Below are 16,851 nucleotides of genomic sequence, written 5' to 3' on the forward strand. Positions count from 1 at the left end.
CTTACAGACCACAACTTAGAGAGGCACTTGACCAGGGTAAGCACCATTATTATGGGATTTTCCACTGAGGGTTACAAATTTAACTTAAAAAAATCAAAAATAGCAAACCTCAACGTCCCATTTTTGGGATATGAGCTGTCAAGGGATGGGAAAGGTCTGGCAGCAAACTTTTTAGAAAAGTGTGTGCTGCTCTAGCCTCCAAAATCATTAAAAAGATTACAATCAACGCTAGTATTCCTAAATTTTGACAGAACATACATTTTAGATTACACACAAGGGGTAAAACCTTTCTACACCTTAATAAAACCTGACTTTTCAGCCAGAAATTGGACACAAGAACATTCTAATATTCTTTGTTCACTCCAGGAAGACATGATAGCTTCCAAACACTTGAAAACACGCGTAAATATATGCCACTTGGTGATCCGTATAATTACAAGCCAATGCGGGTACACTTATTTGACCTTCAATAAAGGAGAAACAGTACCAATCGCATACAAATCACATCTGTACACAAATGCAAAAATGCATTTCACTTCAACAGAAAAAATCCTGACAGCTGTTCAGATGACTGTAGTCAGAGAAAGAGCACTGGCTCGGGGAAACGCATTATTGTCGTAACCCTGGTACCGATTTTAGGAGCTGTTACAAAGGCCAGCATTCCAAATGCAAAAGCCTTACATCCAAGATGGATACAATGGGCTAATTCTCTTACTGCAACAGATGTTGAATACAGATTTGATCCAAGTTTAAAAACACAAACATTCCTGCAATACGAACAAGAAGATCCTCTACCAAATGAAATCTTGCTTCTCGATCAGTATGAATATATTATTTATACTGACGGATCAGCTCACCCGGCCTCAGGAAGTACGCAGCAATACAGCTCGGCATGTGCTATCGTTAAAGGTTGCATGCGTGATGGCAAGTTCCAATCTAGTTGCACAAAACGCAATCTCTAGAAAACTGCACGGCTCAGTTGGCAGAATTAAAAGCAATAATACTGGCACTGGTAAATACGGATCACAAATTCCCCACAGTAATCGTGTGTGATTCCTTTAACTGTGTACAGTTGTACAATGAGTATTTACCTCATTGGAAACAAAACAGGTTTAAGGATGCGAAAGGTGGCACAATTAAGCATAAAATCCTATGGGAACAGATAGCAGAGTTAAAAACTGAGCTACCAAGGACTCATGTGACCCATACACTGAGTCATCAACATGATGGTGTTCACATTCCTTGGCTGATGAAGCCGCAAAGGGGGCTGTTTGCACGGCTTCCATAGCTGCACTCGCTCGTTCAAAAACGAGAATAGACAGAGATATTATGGTAGCTGTCATCGCATCATGCAAAGGCAGTACAGCAGTACCTAAAACATTTCCACTCCAATACTCCTACAAGTTAGATGCACAAAACACTCTATATGCTCAGATTCCTGAAGTGGAGGATAGAATAATACCAAATATGGATCGTAGGCAAGGTTTAATACTAGCTGCACACAAGGGTTTAGGCTCTGCATACACAAGCGTTACATTGACTATTTCTTTACTGAAACAGCGATATTGGTGGCCAGGGCCAACTAAGCAAACTAAACACTATGTCTTGAATTGCGACATCTTCCAGCAGATGAAAAGCTCCACAGTAGCAAAACCCGGGTAGACGCCATAGTGAAGTGGTGTGGCTCACTGGTTAGAGGCGGCAGACCCGAGAGCAGAGGACGGCCCGGGACCAGGGTTCGATTCCCGGTGCGGCAGGTTTCTGGACCAGGGTCAGCGGACTCGATAATTCTCTCGCCTCGGTGCCCACTCTGATCAGCAATCACACTCGGCAACTCTGGGCATTAGCTTGCCTCATCTTCACTAACGGCCCCACCAGACCGCCGGGGATGCCTGGTCTCACCCTGGAGATACCCATTAAGGGACCATCTCTCAGGGAAGCCAGGAAGGGTTTCGCAGCGGTCGAAGCGCCTTGGGACCCTACGGGTAAGTAGTGCGCTATATAAATGCCTATACATTACAAAATCAGACAAACCTCTTGTATGTATGTACTTGGACCTTGGCGGGCCCTTACAAACAGACGAGGCTTACAAATATTCCATGGTTACAGTGGATTCATGCTCGAGATTCCTATGGGTATGACCTCAGCGCTCGGCTGCTGCTCGAACTGTTATCAAAGACTTACGAGTCTTTATCAGCACATATGCAGTTAGCACGTTGCATTCTGACCGGGGCCCTGCGTTTAGCTCTTGTGCTTACAAAGAGGCCATGGAAGGAATGGGCATAGCATTGCGGTACTCCGCTCTGTACTATCCAGAGGGAATTTAGGTTGTGGAGAAGAAAAAACAGGACTTAAAGCAATCTTTAACAGTTAGGTTATTAGACAAGGGCGGTGGTTGGGTCAAAAACCTTTATGGGGTACAGTGGGCATTAAACAACCAGCCAAGAAACTCTCTATGGGGTGTCACTCCATATGAAGTCCTCTTTGGGACACGAATGTGGGTACCTGATCTTGATTGTGAAGGTGCAGATCTAAATGAATCCAGGACAAAACAAAGCAATGTCCATCTAAAGCGGACCACCAGTGAGGAAGTCATGGTAGTCACGGCAAGACCTTTCTGGATCCCAGAGAAAATCAGAAAGTCAGAGAGAAAATTTCAGACAAAAAGAAATTTGGACCTTCATACAGAAATCCTGTACCAGTCCTTGCAGTACACGGAAAAAGAACAGTGCTGCTCCCGCCTCTTGCTGGAAAAAAGGAGAAAGATTTGTCTCAATTGACTTAATCAAAACATATTATGTGGCCAATACTAAGCAGTAGGCCTCGAGGTCTCCACAGTAGCAGACACCCTCCTCTAGCTATAATCCAAGAAGTTCAAACAGAAAGACTTGTCACATTTGAAGAGCCTCCTGTATGGAATGAAGGACTAAGCAACAATGCTATGGAACTTGTTTCATTTGAACCCAAAATTCAAATTCAAAATTAACATCAGAATAATTCACAAGTTGCAATTAGACCTAATACAGATGTCTACATCCACATGTCTCGTCGAGAGGAAAATAAAATTTTAACTAATCCTGATGCAATTCCTACAATTGATCGAACTGCTTCTGGCTATGTCATAAACTTTGATACGTTTTCTATGGATCCAAGCGAGCCGGAAACTACACCAGCCAAAACACCATTCAAGCAACTATTAAAGAGCTTTTTCACTTTTTTTCAAAAGACAATACTGGTATCACCTTGGATTGAACTCTGGGTAATTTCTGGGATACTGTTTGTTCCTTTCTGGCTAGACTAAGTACTAACTTTTAGTATGCTTATTAATGGACGCTATCTTCAACAAACTACCACTGCCCAAAAGGTCAACATCCTACTGAAGCCACATCCATCATCACATTGTGAACAAAGAGACTTGTCATCAGTGAACATTACAGTAGTTCCTATACCAGATGGTATAGTATGGGACATAGTTGATTTTAACATATTCGGCCCAACCAAACTTTTAAAAATTAATCATGTATTTAAAATTTCATTAAGTAAAATCATTACGTCAAATACATTTTCTGATGATTGGACATTGAAACAGTAAATAACATGTTGTCTGATATAGACAGAGCTGCTGCATTTTCTAATAATGAAATATTAGAGGGTTCTTCAGACTATGACAAATTGTACTTTTACCAACATTATGGTCATAATTTCCTGCACAAATCTATTTCAGCTAGGAATGTTTTTGAGTACCATCAGTGGGAACATTGCCCAACACCACCAAAAAGTAGTTTACAAGCGTTTGCACAGAAATTTGCATACTTTTCAGGGTTTAACACAACAGATCCAGCCTCATAATATTATAAGGTTGCACCAACATCAGCACTGAAAATTTACCATATAGATTTTGATACTGGAGTGGAGATCGAGAAGTGTTTCTTAGTGGTACCACCTGAAGAACGCTTTAAACGGTTCTCTCATGTGCCAAGATATCGTTTTGCACAAAGCCTGTAATGGTTTAATTGTGAATCTGTCTTGCCACATGAAAGGAACTCCAGCTGCTGTGATCACGCCAGAGTTACTTTCAATTTGGAGTTACTTGATGCTGACTGATCAAGGTTGCTGTGGTATGCTTCCGGGCATTGTCTATCTGGTTACCATGAACACCGGGGTTACTTGTTGTATGCAAGTATTGTTTCCACCAACAAATACAGTCAGGGAGGTGCTGCTATGCCCTTCACTGAATGTTTATTTTATGCAGTTTTATGCTTTGAGCAGAATGAAAGCCATGCTTTGACAGCAGACTGTACCCTTAGCCTTCACTCGAGAAACCTTTGAACTTCAAATCGCAGGGACCTCGACTGAGATACAGGCACTTATTCACACCAACTGCCCCCTACATTTTGTAGTAATGGTGGTCGTATCTTTAATATGTCAGATATGACTGGTATTGTACACCTATTTAAGACCATAGGGTCAGGATTCCTTAGCACCTTTCAAACAATCCTCTGAGTTATTCCTAACTTTATATACTCTGTATTTGGAAGCATTTTTGGGGGTGTACCTCTAAACCTGCTCGCAATTGCTGGAATACTGATTGCCGTTTACCTGCTACGCAGTGGATGGACCAACCACCAGTGAGATGGCAAAAGCTCTCCTGGAGAGATATAACTGTGAGCCCCTCTGTACACCTCGCCTTCAGGAACTAAGTGCTACTTGCTTCCTATCATTCAGACCAGTCTTTGAAGACTGCATCGTACCTTTTTACGATGCCTGTTTTGTGGAGGAGAATGCAAGTTGGACATCTGTCTGACACCTCTAATGGAGACGCCGGTGGCTTAGACTCCAGGCTGGAACAACTGCGGTCCCATGCTCAACTCTGTCCTTAGCGTATTCCCATATTGACAAATGCATTCCTTGAGGCTCCGCAGGTGCCCTTTTCAACTGAGTTGTACTTCAGCTCCACCACTGGCACCAAGGTATCGAATACAGCACCGGCTTCCTCTCCACCAGCTGTTGGCAGCACTGAATTTCATCTATGCACCCTTGAAGTGCGATGTAAGGTGTTAAAATGCTTGTCCCCTGCGGCTGCAGGCAGCGATAATGTTGTGTCTCCCAGCTAGGACATTTAATCTAAATCTGGCTCATCGTGTGCTGGGAACGAATTTGGATTTTTTCACCTTTCATTTCAACAAAATTCCTCAATTTGACACTTTCAATAGCAAAGCAAGGCCTTCTGAGTACGCTTGCAGTGGTTCAACGTGTATGATCAAACTCATTTAGGACTGTGATTTGTGGTACTTTAAAAAAAAAATCATATTTCAAGTGAACATTTTTTTCTCCTGGTTTTTGAAACTGTTTTGAAATGCTTTTTTAACATTTTTAGAAAAAATGTTAAATTACTCATTGATAATCTTATGCACTGACACCGTTGTTAATGTGTATCTCAAATTGTGTATTATTATTGTTGAATATTAGGAGGAGTGGGTGTTATATTTCATATTGGTACCCTAATATGGGTCCAGGGAACATCATACTCTTTTCCTACATCATCTCCCCTTCATTTCATATGAACGAGCCTTATAAGGACTTAACTCCTAATAAGGACAGAATGCCTTATACGGATATAACGCCTTATGAGGAATGATGCCTTTTATGGACTAAACCTTTCACCTAGTTCCATGCAGAGGGAGGGCTTTTTTTAATCGATATTGCTAAGATGTCCTCCTTAGCACATATGAATAATTTATGAGAACACTACTCAGAGGGTATACTTCACCTCTCCTATCTATGCACAAGGTTTAATCCCCAACGTCACCCTCATCCTGAATAATGGCTAACACATGCACAAGAACTATATAAATACAGCACATCTTGCTATCAGTAGGCAGGAGGGAACCGAGACTTCAAGGTCGACACACTGACCAGAGACGCTGAGACTCCTACATGCAGTCGCTCCAGCTGACAGTGGTCTGAACATCCCTTGCAGGGTGTCTAACTTGAGACCAGGACAAGGTCCCACACTCTCATTATTCAGGTAATGGGATTCGACTAAATCCTAGCGAAATTCTTGGCTCTTAAGCTTATTTGCTCGTACACACCTACTCACATGCTAGATACACTTAGGTACATCTAGACAGGCATCTTAGGAGTATGCACTTTATTTTATAAATGAATTTTATATTCATGTATATGTTCAGGACTATTGCAAAATGGTTGAACTGTACTATTCTTTTTTATTCACTGTACTACTAATCCTATATCTCTGGTACTGAGTAAAAGTTGTAGCAGCGCATATATTTTACACTAGAAGAACAACGGTACAATAAATTCTTATTGTTAACACGCTTGGCTGTTTCTTCCGTGCATCTCTCTGAGACAAAATGAACAAGGACGAGTAACTGGGTGAAATGTAGTATATTGTTTCCACGTGTCTGAGGAATCAGGGTTTGTTATGTTCTGAAGTTGCGAAAAACTAATCTCTCTGATAAAAGGAGATTCTAGTGGCACTGTGAGCTAGCTAATGCAAAACATGGCTACCATACGTGGTGGGGGTGCACAGAATCAGTGTACCACCAGAACCACAGTGTATGTTATCCAAAACCGCGGGTCCTGCAGGGGTACTATAAGAAATACACAAACACCAAAGATGCCATGTGCATGAATGAGATTAAAATGGATATACAAATTCAGAGTTATTCTGAGAAAGATGCCTGTATTATGTTTGGCATGGGGCCCCCAAAATCCTTAAGAAGTTTCTGGTCACAACGAAACCTCAATTTTGACATCACACCACACTACACCCCACAGGAGGGACATTAACCAACACCACTATAGCGTCATCCTAAAGAGAAAAAAAGACCTCTCTGGCTCCTTTGGACACTCAACTAACATAATAAACTACATCCTAGTGGCAACAACCGACCACATACTTCTGCAATCAAATTGGAATACCTGTCACACTGCACTACTTCCTAAAGGTACACACATGTTATCCTCCAATGAATTCCAAGGAACCTAGCATACTGTACTGCCCAGCATCATAAGGTACCTAACAGACTACACTACTGTTAGAAGTGGAGTTTCTGATTGGCTAGGGTATGCACCTAAGACAGGCCGAACTCCTCACTCTAGTCAGGGCAAGTAAGTTACATGCCAAAGATAACCTGTGCTCACCCGCTGGTAGCTTGGCACAGAGCAGGCAGGCTTATCATCAGAGGCAATGTGTAAAGCATTTGTGCAACACCCTCCCACAGAAACAAAATGAATATACCACAAAAGAGACTCCACATAGGTTACATAAAAATAACTTATTTTATTATAAAATCTTTAAGGCCAAACCAACATAAATATCACATATTCTTTTCAAGATATGCAGATGAAAAGTTAGGGCTTGTTATACTGAATAAAACAAACCCACAATTACATTCTTTCAATACCTATATCCAGAGATATGCAATTTGCAAGTATAACTGTCCAAGCAGTGCCTAATAAAGCTGGGCTTCTTTTAGAAGCCTTACGGGAATGCTTTTCCACAAGAAATTACTAGAGTAGTTCCCATAGAGATTCAGAGGCCCCCAGGAAGTCATGGGTTAGCGGGGACAGCAGGGAAGACTGCACTGCCACGCTAACCCAGTATCTCCCCAAATGTAGTTGTCAATCGCTGGTTCCGCGAGCTGAGGCCGGGCCGCTCAGCGAGTGCCAAGGAGGCGTACTGCGGAACAGAGGGGATCCACTGATCGTTACAGGTCCAAGGGAGGGGTAAAGTAGCCATGATCAGCCCATCTCGATGTGTCCACAGTGGAGTGGAGTTCAGCACTAACTTCCGAGATAGAAGCGGTGCACAAGTTGTGCACAGAGCGGAAGCCAGTTGGGAAGCTCTCATAGAAAGGAGGAGTGTATTGAAGAAAAAAAGTGCCCCAACATTTGAACCTGGGGTAGTCAATATTGTTTGGAGGTAACAATGGTTCATATGAGGCCAACTGGTTCTAAAGAAAGGAAGTTATTTTAAGAGAGTGTTAATCACTCTGCCTATGGCATCGGGCATATTCTTGAATAAATGCCAAGCAGTTGACAGTTTACAATTGTACGAAGGGACACAGGTAGAGCATTGACATAATAAATTATTTAGTTATAAATATTATATCCGGGGCGCTAGGTGGTGCGCGACCAAGATGGCTGCACACCAGCGAGGCTCTTGCCAGTTGGGCACCTTTAGAAACATCAATCTCATCCTGAGTTACATTTGCATTGAAAGAGTGGAAAACTCGAGAACCCTGTGACCTGGGGATCCCTCGCAGCTGCTGCACACCTGCCGGAATTGTTGCTGTCCAGAGATACGTCCTTCCTGATCGGAGCTAGTGTCCCGCTTTGGAGTGCCTGGAGTGCCTGGAGCGACTGCTCTGCACCATTTTCCACGGGAACCCACAGCTCGTTGCTGCTTCCTAGGCCTGTGCATCTCATATCGGCCTCTTCTCTGCCCGGCTTGACGTCAGATCCTCGCTCCAGCTGTAAGGTGAGCGATCTGTCTTTCCACTCCTCTGGGAGCCTGGTGTAGAGGAAAGGCTTGCTTCGCGGCAATGGCCGCCTACACACACATGCCACAGCTCTGCTCTCAGTGGGAATACATGGCGGAGTTCGGGAACGGCCTGCGCGCTTCATAACGCACCCCCCAATAGACTTCTTTCTGCCCCGTGTGGGCTGCCCTCGCTTACAAACTGCAGCTGTAGTGGGCGGCGCTGGGCCCCCTAACGATCTTCTGAGTGCCATTTTTGGCTGCGACTCATGACATTCCCGGTTGACTACAGTGGGGGAAGCGCGCTTTTGTAATAACGGCTGGGCGCCACACGCACAACATCAGCCCACATACAGTATAACCTACCGTATTGGGGAGTTCGCTGCCAGGTGCCCCTCCTATTACTGCTGCCCTGAATTTATGTTGCGCCGCATTGCTGCTCTCCTGCCTGCCTTATAGTGGTGAATATTCCCACCTGGGTTCGCTATGTATGCCGCGACTGGCCCCCTTGACTTTGGGAGCACGTTGGGCCTGGTAGGTTCTGCACCAGCTGGCTAACTCTCACTTCCCTGAACTTTGCGGCCTTGCCTGAGGGAAAGCTCGAACTGGCCTACATGCAGATCAAGTGAACTGTATGGGCGACAATTCTTCACCGTCCTGAGGCGGCGGCCCTACTTACGGTAGCGAACCAATCCTATCCTCACCCCAGCCACTTAACAGTCAGCAAGCCACTGGACACTTATTTACCTCACTCAGGTTGCAGATAACTTGCCTGGTATGGGTGGCAAACAAGCGCAGCTGGGTCTGAATATTTTGTCTCTCCCTTTCTCTCAAGGCGGTTATAAACTCCCTGACTTTGAATTATACTACCACAGTGCACAAGCTCACTTCGCTGTATATTTGCTGCACACTCTACCCTTCATGTCTGGCGGTTGAGGAGGTCTACAAGGCCCCCATACCTTTTTCTGGGTTCTTGTACGCTAAGGGTGGAGAAAGGGGCCGGGACCCCGCGACGGGTGCAAACACTATCAAATCCTGGAACAAGATACCTGACAGATTAGGTGTGACAATGCTGTACTCCCCCAGAATGCCTCTGCTTCATCATCCCACCCTCCTAGTAACTACTGAATGGCAATGCAAGTCAATGTTAGAAAGTTTGCACTTCTCCACCTGGTGCGACTTATACTTGGGGAGTACTTTCTACACCAGAGAGCAGTTCTTTGGGAAGAATTCACCCTCCACTATGGAGCTCTTCATGTATATCACACTTAGACAAAGTGTGAAAGTGGCTGACCGGGCCTTCCCCGCAGAGCCGCCCACACTAATCCCACTCCATGGCCGAACCCCCAAGACACGTCACTTCACTACTACATCGTCAGGCCTAGCTCCCACCACTTTCTCATTCCCCTAGAGCTCCCTTAGAGTGGGATCGAGACCGGGGTCGCCACCTAACTGACGACCAGTGGGAATTCAGTTGCAAACTGACACAAAATATTGCAGCGAGCAGCCGCTTGAGTGTTATACACTATATTTTTTTACATAGGTTACATTACACTCCAGCAAAACTACACAAATTCAAACTCAGAGATGACGACAGATGTGCCAGATGTAAGCATGAGGGCACTTCACCTTGCCTAGCTGTGACCGCCCATCCACCGTTATTGGTTACAGGTCTTTTGAGGTAAGGTCTGACATGATCCACTCACCTCCTAGGCTACACACATGACTTTGCCCCTGCATACAAGAAGTTTGTCACCCAAATTCAAAGATTGGATACTAGACTTCACTACATGGCAGGAACAATCACTAAGCTACGATGAACTCCTCCCCCCTTCTTCCAGACCCAGATATATTTGGAGTCCCTTAACTACATACTTGCTGGCTGCGGCAGCTACCACTTCCGGCAAGGCAGGTGCTCCTGATGTCGATGCTGGCCATGCTGTTAACCCCCCCAACCCCCCCCCCCCCCCGAATAGTCTGATGCGTGCTAGTCCCATACCCTCTCTGCACACAAAATGGGATGGTGCTGCCGAGGGAAGATGGGGGATTGGGGAGAGTTGAATCCTTCCCGAATATAGCCCTATAACTGTCTAAGATTGCTCAGCTGTTCTGTTATACCCCTTGATTACTGTCTAGTGGTTGCTAATATGTGCTAATATGTGCAACATGTGATACTGATTGCTATATTGTCTTATGCTGTCTTGATTGTACTTTACGCTATCTCTTGTACTTTATCAGATCTATTATGTAACAGGGGCTGGAGGGTTGATTTGCCCCCAATGGGGTGTTGTGATGCAGATTACAGATGTACTAATTCTAATTTTTGATGATGAAACCTCCTATATCGCTAAAATTACATAAATAAAATTAAAAAAATATATATTATATCAGAGACTTTTGAAGAATAGTTCATCTGCTCACAAAAAAAGTGAAAAAGTGTGTGATGTGATGAGTGAAAGTGGTATTTAAAAATATATACATCGCATTGACAAAATAAGTAAAAACTGCTGGTGATTATTTTTAACAATACCAGAGTTTTTTGTTGCACGCAAGGTCCACTGTGTTTCGATCTCTGTGATTTGAGATTTTCATCTGGATGACATTAGTGAGCATGAGCAATTCTACAACCAGAAGTAGGCCGGTGAGTTTATGGATTGAAGCAGGAGTGGTCGATAATTTATAACAAAAAAAGACAAAAAATGGGCAGTTGACCTGAACGCTATCATAGCACCCTCACCGCAAGTCACCTGCAGTATATATTCTTAGAGAAGTATTATTCATGTGCACTTCTTTGTATGCACCCTCTACCCAAAAGTGCCTCCATAACTAGGGAATATGATACCAAAGCATGGAACAAAGCTGCACCACATACAACACAATAGAGTACTGTGTTACAATGGAATGTGTGAACAATTTAAGAAGCGCAAAACATAGCACAGTCCAGTTGCATTTTCTTTCTTTATTCTTCTTTCATTTGATATTCTTAAAAAACACCAGCCAACGCATTTCATCCAGTAAAGTACCTTGGACTTCTTCAGGGCAAAAACATGGCAATCTGATACAGCAATATCCGGAATTCCAACGTTAAATATGTTTCAATGATTCTTGACCAAACAGCAATATCTGGTTGATGTCACAAAAGATGCCACTATTCTGGCGATGTCTTAAAATGAAAGACTCTCAATGGGTCATGCACTTTATTACATTTAAAAAGGGTAATTAAGACACCCCACTGGACACACTTCAATTAATGTCCGAGGGGTGAGATGACCGAAAGTGCAACACAGCGTCCTCCAGGTCGGATCACCAATTGAAGTGTATCCAGTGGGGTGGATAAATTCCTCTGTTGCTGACATAAGCAGTGCTGCAGGTCCACTAATAGCATTTGATGTATAGGCCCTGGGTATATGGTATAACACTTTACAAGGGACTCAGTAGGAAATCAAATATGCCAAACATGTGTATACCAATAATAGCATGTTTTAGGGGGAGAGAGCACATGCCATTTAGCACTAGTAAAGTGTCCAGAGTCCTAAAGCCAACAAAAAAGGGTTAGAAAAATAGGAGGAAGAAGGCCAAAAGTTTGGGTATAACCCTGAAAAAAGGACCAGGTCCAACGACTGCTCATGCATAAGCAACAAAGAACGATACTGCTAAGGAGAATACCTCACCACAATATACTTTATCCTCTGGACACTAACACAGAGCACTGCGCTTTCTGATAGGAACATTTACTCATACCAACCCACTGAACATTGAGGACACTAACTCAACATAACACAAGTTATGTTATGTTATGTTGTTATGTTATCTGTGTCTTTTATAGCGCTCGGCTACTCCAAGGAGTGTCCCGGCGCTTTTATTTTTAACCTGTAACAGAGAACACAACAGGGCAGATGAAAAATAAACCAGAAATAAAAAAGAGAACAGATCTAGAGAGTTAGGACCACCAAGCCACCATACTTCAATATTATAAACTGAATCACAGAACAAATAATCTTGTGACCAATTGCTCATCAAACTGCTCTACATTAACTGGCTGTTATCTCACAGTCTTTCACAAAAAACATTTTCTGTTGTTAGTCTGTTTCTTACCATCAAGAAGATGCAGGCCCAGAAATCTGGATTATTTCTCCCTTTACGACAGACAAATGAAATTACATAGACCAGAAGGATAGCAGATGCTGAGTACCCAGTCAGACAAAGAATCTGAAAAACAGAGAGTTTCCCCAAAGTTTAAAATGATATTGTGATGTAAAATAAAATAAATATTAAATTAGCAAAACAGGAAAATAATATATTAGTATAGTCATTAAGGATTGTACTTCTTTATTTAAGGTCTGATCTAATGGTTACTTTTGCTATTTGCCTTACATCAAATGAAATACAAAAATAATAATAGTGAGACTTTAGGTCAACCCACTTCAGCCATTGCCTTGGTGAAATAATAATCACATTCTGGATCAGTACATTGTTAGATAGTGTGGTAATTGTCCAGACCCTTAAGCCACCGAAGGCCAGTTTTCAAGGTCAGCTATCTTGAGAGATGGTATTTCGCCGTATTACGGCTAGGCCTGGGTGGTAAATTCCGTCCGGCTTGTGGAATTTGGATAAATTCACGCTCCGCGGAGAATGCGTAATTGCCAACAATTCTGCGATCTGCAGCTTCGCCTAATTTTTGCTTGTTCACGCTTTCAAAATAAGTGATTGCGAGATATTTCTCCCTGAGCAGGCAAACAGCATTAGCGAACAGGAAAAAAGCATTGCGAACACGTGGAACAAGCAATTCTGAGTGTTTGCAGAACTTTTGCGTGCTCGCTCAGATTTTTCACTGTTTTGCAGAGCTTTGCGTAGCGCGACTACGCAAATTCCGCCCACCCTGACTGCGAAAATTTGATTGCCAAGTAAAAAACTAGTTTTGAGTCCAGACTCGGACACAGTTCGATGCACACCACCCTACATGGAGCTTCCACGGAGCTGTGAGATCCCATGGAAAGTTGCAAGGAGTTGGGCATGAGGCAGTGAGGCTGGTTCCTTGATAGGCCAGCTTTGGTACATGGAGTTAAATCATGACCCTAAATATAGGAAAAGTCGGGAACAGTGCCTGAGGTGTACTCAAGAGCCATATACTTCTTTCCTGTATATGCATGATAAGATGGCTTCCTGGGGGAATACAAAACGGGACCTAAATGATAACATTCCATTATTCACGGTGAGGCCACCATCTAAGATTTGGAAAATGGAGGCTTGCAGCAGTGTCACTGGAGCTGCTGTAGATCGGCATGCTGAACCACTACATAGGGTAGGCAATAAAGGTGAGTGGCAGTGGGCTGTAGCTGTGCCTAACCTCCACCTCAAGTCACCGCCGGAGCTAGAAACCCCCATCCTGGCACTATCAAATGCCTGTACCTCAGTAGGCACAAAACAACAGAATAAAAAAGTAGCACAACACGTGAAGAAATCAGACACCAATTTATTAAAAAGTAGATTATATATTATTAATTGTAGACACCAAGGTGAGCAAGAGGATTTTGAAGATAAACATTTTTAGAGAAAACGTAAATTTCAGCCTTTTAGTCCAAAGCACAAACAAGCTATGGTATCCGTAAAGTATGAAAAGTTTGAAAGGGTTGTACTTGGCTATTCCTTTCTGTACTGGGTGACCAGTTCAAACAGGGTAAAGGTCAGAGAGGCCAATAAGGAAAATTTGGACAGTTACCTGGTCGCAAAATTGGTTTCAAGTCCATTTCCACACTTTACATCAAATTTGCAATAGACTTTAATGGAGTGGTCCTGAGTCTGAGGATACAGGATGCTGAAAGATGCTCTGTATAATGTGCCGTTTATGGGGGTCTCCTTGCAGTTATTCCTTGATCCACGGGTAACATGGGGCAGCTTTGGCAACAGGGTTCAAATCCTTCAAGGTACTTTTTGGGACAGTGAAAGTCTACCAGTGTGGGGATACTACGCTTCTTTCACAGCGAGTTCAACAGTTTTCTTTGGTGAGGGCTGGTGTCTATCATGGGTGACCAATCCACACTCTAGTTACTTACTCTGGTAAGGTTGACATAGATGCAACTTTTGAGGCCAGGGTGAAGATCTTGGCTGCATTTTGGCGGTCAGCACTGATTTCTTGAAGATGGCTACTGACTAGGCAGAACAGGCAACTCCAGCATTATATCCCTGGTGATGAAACAGGGGGCCAGCTGACTGACCCTTGGAGTCTGTACTTCAGTCTGGAGTTCTGAAGAGAATTTTCTAAGTACCGAGCATCACAGCCACAGTCCTCTCCTCACTGGCCCAAGGAGCAGTAGCTGCAGTCAAGCAGTTGTTACAGCATTTCTTGCCAGGTCCAGGAATCAGCAGGGCAGTACTTCTTTGGTCCTTTCCAGTCCTGATGTGATCTGAGGTTCAGGGTGCCAGGCGTGCTCAGAAAGTTCCCTGGGGGAATGATGCAGTCACTAGCCAATGCCAACCAGGATCCCTCTAGCCCTGTGACAACTAGCAATGCCAGAGTGAACTAATCTGCCCACGCTCAAGATGTCTGAACCCTTTCTTGGTAATGAGGAGCCCTAGAGGTGTGGCTACCTGGGGTCTACACGCCCGTGGAAAAAACAGTTTGGCTACTGGTTTCCCCTTTCTGTTCCCTCCACCAGCCCATCTACCTGAACAAAGGGGCAGCTCTACTCAAGTGTGATCACTATTAGCCCAAGAAAGATGGTTCATTGTTTGAAGCTTACCTTTTAGGCCATCACCATGAGTGGCTGCCTGCAAGGGAGAAGTAACACCTCCCTCTGTGGCCTGTCTCAATTGTTCATGACCCTGGATGTAGTTCACACTACTCCACAGGAGGACAGAAGCCTGTCTGGTGGTCAGCAACTGCAAAAAGGCTAGCAGATAAGCTGAGCAACAGAGTGGCAATTTTGTAAAATTTGGCTTTCATTAAAAGTGACATTAAATTCCACCTGGGCATCAAGTTGGGGTTAATGTCACAAATAGGTTTATACCTGCAAGAACCCATTTTAGTAGTCCCATTCAGAAGTTAGCACAGCTGAGATGGCAGCATGTAAGTCTGTACTAGCCAATGGGGCTATTTGCTTTTCCACTCAAAATACAACAATTTGGACATTTTACTGTTGGGACATATTAAAGTTCATGTGACACTTAGTTATATACTGTTCCCTGCTTTAGGGCCTTCCTTCTGGGCGACTTATATATATTATTGAGGGAAGTGGGGGCTTTCCCATTGGTTTAAATTGCAAAGTTGATCTAGCAGATTAAAACTGCTCTTCCAGGGTGCAGTGTCAGGCTAGAAGCCTTCTAACTTACATGCCGTGGGTAACCTTTGTACTATATTCTTGCTAATCAGTTTATGCCAATTGGTGGTAGCCAATTTAACATATATTTTGTTATGGTTTAAAACACTTATAACTTAGGTCTGGTTAGCAGGCCTCAGTGCACTCTCAGAGTCAAAGAAACAGCAGCATCAGTCCAAATATTTTGGGGTCATCATGCAGAAAGAGACATCTCCTTACTCTAATGCATATTGTAAAGCAAGAGTACTATTTATTAAGTATGTGGAACATTACAGTTGTGTAGTGAATACCATTTGAAATGAGCAAAATGAAATATAAATATGTAACATCTGTATAAAATGATGCAATGACTATCTAAGGTTAGATGTACGTTATATCCTATTGAAATAATGAGAGTGTTTATTTATGTACATGTAAATTAAGTTACAAATCTGTAACAGTTCTGGGTTGCCAAATCACCAGTCACGCTGGGAAAGTTAGGAATACAGATGAGGTGCTGTGAGCTAGTTGGATTTGGGCCTACAGGTACTGATGTGGTAGAGAGACTCAGCTCCAACGTTCTGACGTTCTGTTATACCAAAAGACACACAATTGATGGACGGAATGCAAAACACATCAAAACATTCCCCCCAGTCAAGAGATCTGGGTTACATCCATCACTCTTTTGCTCACCAAGGCACCCATGTTTAGACTCAGCCATATGCAAATCAGTCTCGACCCTGTGCCTCATGGCAACAGTCCAGCCCGAACTGCCAAGTCAGGTCCTCCCTGGACCGGAAACAAGCATCCTAGACCCAGTTTCGGGGTTTCATCCCTCTTCAGCCAGGATTGCTCGAATCCAGTGGCACAGTGAGCCCAGGACCCACCTCTGTGCATACCTGGCGCACTTAGGGCGAAAAAGCAAAAAACACACAATTGATGGACAGAATGCAGAACAAATCAAAACATTCCCCCCCAGTCTAGAGATCTGTGAGAAATTCATCATTCTTTTGCTCACCATGCCACCCCAGTTTAGACCTGGCCATATGC

The 16,851-nt window shown here is 43.5% G+C and overlaps 1 protein-coding gene across 2 annotated transcripts in view; it reads right to left on the minus strand.

Moving 5' to 3' along the window:
* Positions 1-16,851, minus strand: part of LOC147702338 (ATP-binding cassette sub-family A member 9-like) — a 1,822,583-nt gene that overhangs the window by 662,419 nt on the left and 1,143,313 nt on the right. For both annotated transcript variants that reach the window (XM_086930970.1, XM_086930969.1), the window contains exon 24: positions 12,602-12,715. In XM_086930970.1, the coding sequence (XP_086787096.1) occupies positions 12,602-12,715 (114 nt within the window). The remainder of the gene's footprint in view (positions 1-12,601; positions 12,716-16,851) is intronic.

This window comes from Lissotriton vulgaris, chromosome 7, assembly GCF_964263255.1.
Source record: "Lissotriton vulgaris chromosome 7, aLisVul1.2, whole genome shotgun sequence".
In the NCBI taxonomy this organism is placed as follows: Eukaryota; Metazoa; Chordata; class Amphibia; order Caudata; family Salamandridae; genus Lissotriton; species Lissotriton vulgaris.